This window comes from Alnus glutinosa, chromosome 1, assembly GCF_958979055.1.
Source record: "Alnus glutinosa chromosome 1, dhAlnGlut1.1, whole genome shotgun sequence".
Lineage (NCBI taxonomy): Eukaryota > Viridiplantae > Streptophyta > Magnoliopsida > Fagales > Betulaceae > Alnus > Alnus glutinosa.
The window spans coordinates 47263493-47271557 of record NC_084886.1 but is presented as its reverse complement, the minus strand read 5'-3'; the positions used below and the strand labels follow the sequence as shown (position 1 = coordinate 47271557).

Here is an 8065-nt window from a genome sequence, read left to right as displayed (position 1 = left end):
CCTGGAGTGCTCCTTTTTTGTCTTTTTTTTTAAAAAAAAAAGAAAGAAAAAAAAGAAAGATAGAATGTGTCCAAAGGCGAATACAATGATAGAGGTACAAAACCCCCCTAAAACTTAACTTAGAAATCGAGTCTGACTTGAAATAGGTGCCTAAACACAATACACAAATATTACGAGGACACTAATTAGAATCACTCTATACAATGAAGCCCATACTAAACAAGATAAGAGGGCTGATCTAATCTATTATAGACAACAAATAAGCCCATGAAACATTTATGCATTACAAGAAGACACTGTGAGCAACAGTAGACATAAGGAAATATATAAATTAGAAAAATCCACAACCACTAGCTCCAAGAAAGTTGACGCCGGAGCCGGAGCCGGCGCGTGTTGAGCACACGCCTACTTTGGGATCCCTCCTTGTAGCAGACACCCTCCAGCAGCCCAAATCATCACCAACTGAGACCGGAAAAGTAGGTTGTGACCCTAATGTGCAGGACCAAGGAGAAAGCTCTCCAGCGCATGCTGGCCACGCACCAAACAAGGAAGAACCGCACGGCCACGGCTTGTGTCTATCAGACCGAAGGAGGCCGGCGACCACCACATAAAAACCACACTATAAAGCACAACAAAAAACGCCTCGTCAAAGACACCACGAGCGGCCAAAAATCCACAAAACCAGTAGCTTGAAACTCCTTCTGCTGGAAAAGAAAAACAAAGAGAAAACAAGGAAAGAAACATAACCAAGCTCCATAACTAGAAGCTAGGATAAAAACAGCCTCCACTGGATCAAACCGGGAGGAACAAAAACCTACACAACCTTAAGGGCCGGGAGTGAAAAGCTAAACCCCCTGGAAATAAGTCAGGGAGAGAACAAAAACAATCAAAACACTATAGAGGGGTTGGGAGACCAAACATCGAGAGGGGGAGGTGTGAAGCTTCCCCCTGGCGACCAAAACACTACATAGGGGCTCTCTCTCTAACAAGGCTCTCGAGACTTTCTCTGTCTAAAAAACAACCGCCTTCTTAAGACCACACACAAAATCTGGAGTGCTCTTTTGTGATCGAAGGCAGTGAATAACTTAAGACTTTACTGCAAAGCAATCCTCCTCTTCTGGTTTTGGTGTGTAGGACTTGAAAATGCTAAGTATTTAGGAACATAAGTAGAAAAAAAAAAAAACACTAAATATGAGGTAAAAATTAACGTGCTAAATTTCAGCCTTGCAAATGGCTTATATTTACAAACGTTCGTGTTGGAGAATACTTGCCCAAACAACCCAGAAAGGGAAATAAAAAAGATAGATGCCGTTTAAAAGTAGCTATTTGAAAATATAATTAAATGTTTGATAAAATTGTAGTTTAGTTTTTACATGTGTGTTTAAAAATGCACATTCTTTGCTGGTAATTTAAAACCCTATTTTTCTAGATTTTGAAATCATAATTGTTTTTTTTTTAAAAAAAAATTGTTTTAAAAAAATACTCCCAATTACGGTACATTTTTTTTGTAATTTGATTTACAACCGCATTTTTTAGCTTGCAAATTGTAGTACCGAACGCATTCAAAAAAAAAAAAATATTGTCGTGCGAATTTTACTTGAGGTCCTGTTGAGGAGTATCCACATCGAGAAATTACGTAACAAATGAAAATAATATTATTAACTAATGGGACTGCAACGGCTCAGCTTCGTGTTTAAAAGAAAAAAAAAGTTGAGGAGAGGAGAGGGGTTTTCGTTGGGTCTCAGACTCTGCGCAAAAACCCTAAATTCTTGTGGACTTTTGAGACTCGTAAATCGTAATTGAGCCCTATAGGTGGTTTTTTAGTTGATCATGGCCGGTGGAGAATCGGACGTGGACGCTCTGAACGAAGCCCTAAGCTCCTCTCAGATTTTCAAAGACAAGCAGCAACAACCCGGTCTAAACCATAAAGACCATGAGCAGGAGCAAAACGGCGGTGGCGGCGTGCAGATCACGTGCTTCAGCGACGTCTTCAACGAGATCACTCTTCATTTCCAGATCCTCCGCCTTCCCAAACAGGTCCAATTAATTGTCTTAAAAATTGATACATCTCTCTTCTAATTGTTCTTTATTTCTCATATATCTTTAATGGTTTGTGATTTACCGTGTAGATATACGCGTGGGTCGGTTGCAACTCTGCCAAATTAGGGCACTTATACGCAGCTGCACCTACACGGCCTGTAAGTTTTTAGTCCTTGTAGTTTTTTATGTTCTCCATGTGCACCATTGAAACAGTGGGATCACGATTCCTTAGATTTCCTAAGGTGTTCTATCGAGTAGATTTCTTTAAATCTCAACCTTTACATTCAAATTGAACGATAAAGATGATAAATACATTTATAACAAAATCTCTACAATTTTATTTGAAAACAATAGTTGAGATATAAAGAAATGTACTCATTAGAATGAATGCCCAAAGAATTTTAGGGAATCAGCTTCCCAGTGACAATCATTAGAATTAACATTCAAATTCAAAGATTATGCATTATATTTTGGTATTTAGGATACGGTTAGTGTTGCTTCCATACTTGGAGGAACTTCTGATAATACAGGATCTGGCATTGCTCGGCGATTAGGTTAGTTTTGATTACGTATGTTGGTTTTTGGGATTTATGGGTTTCCGGCGCCCAGACTGACGTGCCATGTTTTCTTGTAGTGTTGAAGACTGGTCTCAATATAATTCTGGCTTGCAATATTCCAAAGAACAGTCCTATGCTTGAGGTTTTTTCTCTCTCACACTCTCACTCTCACTCTCACTCTCACACACTTGTAAATATTTCTTAGTTTAGTTTGGCTCTGGTTTGGATCGTCAAGGAATTTATCTATTGATTTATTTCTTCCTTCTCCTTTGGGATTTTAGGCAGAAGCTGAGAAGATGTTGGTACAAAAGCTAATCAACCTGGGTTACACAAGGCCGAAGGTAGAAGGATTGTCATCATAGCCAGGCGCCCTGGCAAACCCGCTCTATGTGAAGCACATCCATGGTTATCGACTACAGTTGTCCAAAAATAGCAGTAGTCCTATCCTTTCAGTGTTCTCTCTTTCATTTTCTTCTCTTTCCGACACTTTCTTTATTGCTTCAAATGTAATGTAAAATTCATTGGAGCAAATTTTTCTACCCAAAAGATTGTTATTGACAATTCAAGCTCAATATAATATTTGTCTTGAGATGGAAGGGGAGTTAAAAACTTGTTGAAAAGTCAACCTAAGAAGCATATTCAAAACATCTGATTACACAATTCTACAAGAAAAGGGAAAAAAGCACAGTATATTCGTTCTCAATGAGCACTGAACAGAGGGAAGTAAGTTCAATCAAACAAAACTGCGATTGCAAAAAGTCCTAAACTGCTGCTACAAAGTGACTTAAGTTCCCCTATCATTTCCATCTTGACGTAGCAATATGAATGGGGAACGAAAGGAAGATGGTTGCCCAATCTGTTAAGGCAACATCATTTCTGGGCATAGCTGCAATGCCCATAAACTTGAGAGAGAAGTTCGGTTCCTGAAGCAACATGATTGACAGTAACAAAATCCAAACTCCAGTTTCTGAAACAGTGGTAAAGGTTGAAAACACCAACTTCCAGCAACTCCAGGGAAACTTGAAACTCATAGTGACCAACACAATGACAACCGCCATCCACAGGCATCCATACTTGACAGCAAGAATCAAGAATTCCTAGGTTCCTGTAAAGACAATACATCAGGACATTAGCAACAAGAATTCCCTTCATTCGGAAGTAAGCAAAATGACGAAAGCAATGGTTTGTAGATTGTTATGCCACAATATAGCTCCATAGAAGTGCCAAAATCCTACATAACATAGTGTACGTAAAATAAATAATAATAATAATAATAATAATAAAATAAAAAATAAAAAGTAAAAAGAAGAAAAGAAGAAGCCTATATCCGAATAAGCAAACACAAGAAAAAATCAAAATACAACCTCACATAGATTTTCAAGAAGAAAAAAAAACTTCAGACAGCAACCTAAACATTCTAAAGTAACTTTATCAAAGATCCAAAAGTAAGAAAAGATGTTAGAAACCAGCAACCATCTTATTGAAATGATAAGAGCTAGCATATTTAGACAAGATTTTATTCGACCACAGACTAGTTTGAAATCCTAGACAAAGAACCATCTTATTGAAATGATAAAAGGTAGCATATTTAGACCGGATTTTATTCAACAGCGGACTAGTTTGAAATCCTAGACAAAGACGTAAAAAAAAGGACTAGTTTCTCTGATTGTCTCCCAGCAACGATTCAATAGATTTGAACCCCTCACCAACTGGAAAAGAGTTGAGAACTAGAAGAGTAATGTCATGAAAAACATGAAATAGGAGCCTGCTATAAGACTTGCATAATTTATGATCCAAAAACTGGTCTTGGGTGCATTTTTCTGCATAAGATTTTTACCTATTGTTGATCTCAGGTATCATGAACATCAAAAAGAACAGGTGACATATGTCAGTTATTCAAACTTTGTTCTTTTAAACAATTAAAAAGGGATATTTCCCACTAGTAAAATAAAATAAACAAGGTGAGGGTATCAATCCTCTTGATGTTTGATGGATCATTTTGTAGAATACTTACAATTTTGTTTTGCATGCCAATTTTCTATGCTTCCATACCAGTTCCACTGGAAGCATAGAGCTGCAAAGCGGGTGATACCAGCAGCAACAATCTCGACAAATGCCATCAGGAATGATCTCTGAGGGCATAAACCAGCAGTTGTTATAGACAGCAACAGGCCCTCAAAGTTGCAGGGGATAATAAAGCTACCGGATTTGATGCCATTTAAAGCTTTCTTGGCAACTTCATCAGCTTTCATTGCACCAGAGGAGGCTGCAATGATACTGGTGAGCTGTGGCCTTATCTCGGTTTCTATAATCAGCAGACAAAAGTCCAAAACCCCAATTTAGTTACATACAACACAATAGATAAAAGTCCCACATGGTCAGAACTAGAAACACACTTAACAAGCAGAGTAAACAAAAACACACAGATTTGTGCATATACATTTTCTACTAGAGGATACATCTAGAATAACATGCTGTAGTGATCTTAATCATAATCTCATGTTAACGAAAGCAACAAAAAGATGGTGATTTTCCATTTTGGAGTTAAATAGGTACCAAGCCAGGACAATGTAAGAATGGATGAAGGCATCGTATCCATCGATGCCCATTTCAAAATATCACGAACTTTATGAACTCAAGCAGCCAGTAAATATATATGACTTGATGATCATGTAAGCCTAAAAACCATAAATTTAATAAATATTCGAGTGAACCAATCTGTAAAAGCAGTTCTTTTGAAATCTAAAACAAACTCGCCCTAATGAGTTGGGATGATTCCTCATAAAATGTGACACCAATACATTAGTACTAAGAAAAGAAAAGCCTCAATTTCGTACCTTTGACTAGACCGGGAGTGTCGGTGTCCGGAGGGAATATAAGAGAGACATGGATGTCATCCGCAATGACCTCCTGCTGCAAAGCCTCTGCCAAACCCCGGAGCCCAAACTTGCTGGCGGAATACGCTGTGTAGCCGTAGATACCCACCTACGAAACCACACATAAATTCAAGACAATTAAAGCCACACAAAAAAAAAAAAACAAATAAACAAAGTACTTTATATCATCTGGATTAAAATGCTCTAAAATTTCTAAATATTCTACTGTGTAAATTAAATTATTAAGATTATGACGATATCACCATTGAATTGAGTAGGGGTAGGTTGTGGTTCAGTACCTGACCGGCCTGGGAAGACATGAGAGCGATGGAAGCGGGGCCACGGTCCCTCCGCTGAAGTTTGATGGCAGGCAAAGCAGCTTTGATCATGTTAAAAGCCCCCATCAGATTCACGTCCAACATGAACCTCACCTCATCCAACCCCTGCCTCTCCAGTTCCTGCGGCACGAACACCCCCTGATTCACCACCAGCACATCGATGGGCCCCGCCTCCTCCACGGCCCTCGATACGGCGTCGTAGTCCCGCACGTCTGCCACGAACACCGCCACGTCGATCCCCGTGGCGAGCAGGATCTCCTCCTTCGCCGCCTCCAGCTTGTCGATGGACCGCGCGAGGATCGACACGCGCGCCCCCTCCGACGCCGCCCGGTGAGCCAGGGCGAGCCCGATCCCGCTCGATCCGCCGGTGATGAACACGTGGCGGTCCTTGATTTGAATCCTGACCGGGCGAGGCCGGACTATGAGGTATAGAACGAGGAGGAGAGCTAGAGGGAGGAGGAGGAGAGAGAGGTAGGCGAAGTTTGCGTCTGCCATTGATGGGTAATGCAAAGCGACGGTGGCGATGTGTTTGACTCTAACCCGTATCTGGCATATCTGCGCTACTTTTGGCTTGTACTGAAGGAATATCGAGTATCGACTGCTCCGCCCTGATCTCTCGTTTTATTTTTTATGTTTATTTTTCCATCAAATTGCTAAATAGTTTAGATATCATAACCTTTAATTTTTAATGCTGCTATTCCTTCTCCTTCACTCCATAGACCTTTTAAATTTGAAGAATTTTAGACCCGTCATCCTACTTATGGTATTGTTATTAATGAGGCTTGGTCTACCGTTATTTATGGTTCATCCTCTTCTTGTTTGACTCAAAAACTCAAACTTACTAAAAGGGCTATTAAATGTTAAAATAAGTATCATTTTGGTGATATTATGAGTAGGTTGGATACCATTTTCCTTTTACTTAGATCTTACTCAACAAGCTTCTCCTTTTATAACTTATCTTTAGGGCTTCATTTCAAGTCTTTGCTTAATAAATATCTTATTCAATAAGAATCTCTTTGGAAATCTAAATCTAGAAAACTTAGGCTTACTTGCAAATATCTTAATATTAGGGCCTCGTTTGGTTCACAGAATAGACCCCTGGAATTGAATGCCTATTCCTATGGAATAATCATTTTTTTTGCTTGGGGTCTATTCTAGGGGTGTTCAAACGGAGCGGTTATAACCGCTAACCGCTTATAACCGCTTATAACCGCTAACCGCTTTTAAAAGCGGTTATAAATAACCGCTAACCGCCTAGCAGAGGCGGTTAGCGGTTATAGGGTTTTAAAAGCGGTTATTTATAACCGCTAACCGCTTTTATATATATATATATATATATATTATAAAAAAAAAAAAAAAAAAAAAAAAAAAAAAAACTGACCTGAGAGCCTAGAGGGCGTCGTTTTGGGCATTCAGCAATGCCCAAAACGACGCCGTTTTGATAATATATATAAAGTTGCTTTATAGTTTTAGGTTTCCAATTCCATTCCCTCCCATTTCATTTTTGTAGCCGACGGCGCCCTCTTGTCTCTGGAGTCTGGACTCTCTGCCCTCTCGTGATCTCGTCTCTGCCCATCTCGTCTCCGCCGCCGCTCGTCTCCGCCTCCGGTCGTCTCCGCCGCCACTACACTGTAAGTTTCTCTCGTTTTTTTTTTTTTTTTTTTTTTCCTGAGTGATTTCTTAATTATTCCCTTATATTATCTATGTTTATTATTGTACTCAGCTAATCAGCTTTGACCGCGACTGGAAAAAGATTGAAGCATTTGTTGGGTCTAAGTCAGTTATACAGGTGATCTTAAATGCCAAATACCCATTCTGTTTACCAATTGTTTATACCATTTTTTCTACATGATTTATGTGTGTTGCATATAGATCTGGATTCTTTCATTTACTCAGTAACCCAGAGATTATTTTCTTTTCTTTTTCTATTCTTTTCTTGCTCTCGTTTGTACTTGTGTTTGTCTTCAATAACATCTCTTGTTCAAGATAAACCGTAGGTGTTTACTGCTTAACAGACATAAGATGTTATTAAGTGGGATAAGGTGTTCATTGTTTATTATGATTGTTGTTGTTTTTTGTTCTTAGAATTTATTAGAATCTTTCTCTTCGGTTAGTTGTTCTCGGATTATTGTACTTGTGTAAAACTCAAATTTCTCTAATAAGAATAAGAATAAGAATTTTGGTTTGGCTGCTGTATTATTTTTGTTCTGTTAATAAATGGAGCATATGAATCCACTAACGCATGAAAGAATGA

General features: G+C 38.9%; 2 protein-coding genes across 2 annotated transcripts; one reads left to right on the top strand and one right to left on the bottom strand.

Annotated features, from left to right (window-relative positions):
* The first annotated feature begins 1688 nt into the window (after positions 1-1688).
* On the top strand, positions 1689-3193 carry LOC133854100 (uncharacterized). Its single transcript, XM_062290135.1, has 5 exons — positions 1689-2037; positions 2130-2198; positions 2522-2594; positions 2675-2739; positions 2879-3193. Exons 1-5 carry the CDS (start codon positions 1831-1833, stop codon positions 2957-2959), a joined length of 495 nt encoding a protein of 164 aa, XP_062146119.1. The 5' UTR covers positions 1689-1830; the 3' UTR covers positions 2960-3193.
* A 2-nt stretch (positions 3194-3195) lies between these two features.
* LOC133854093 (3-dehydrosphinganine reductase TSC10A-like) lies at positions 3196-6491 on the bottom strand. Its single transcript, XM_062290123.1, has 4 exons — positions 5773-6491; positions 5435-5582; positions 4612-4902; positions 3196-3702 (listed from the first exon to the last, which is right to left on the bottom strand). Coding segments are annotated over exons 1-4 (975 nt in total). The 5' UTR covers positions 6307-6491; the 3' UTR covers positions 3196-3700.
* Between the last annotated feature and the right edge of the window lie 1574 nt (positions 6492-8065).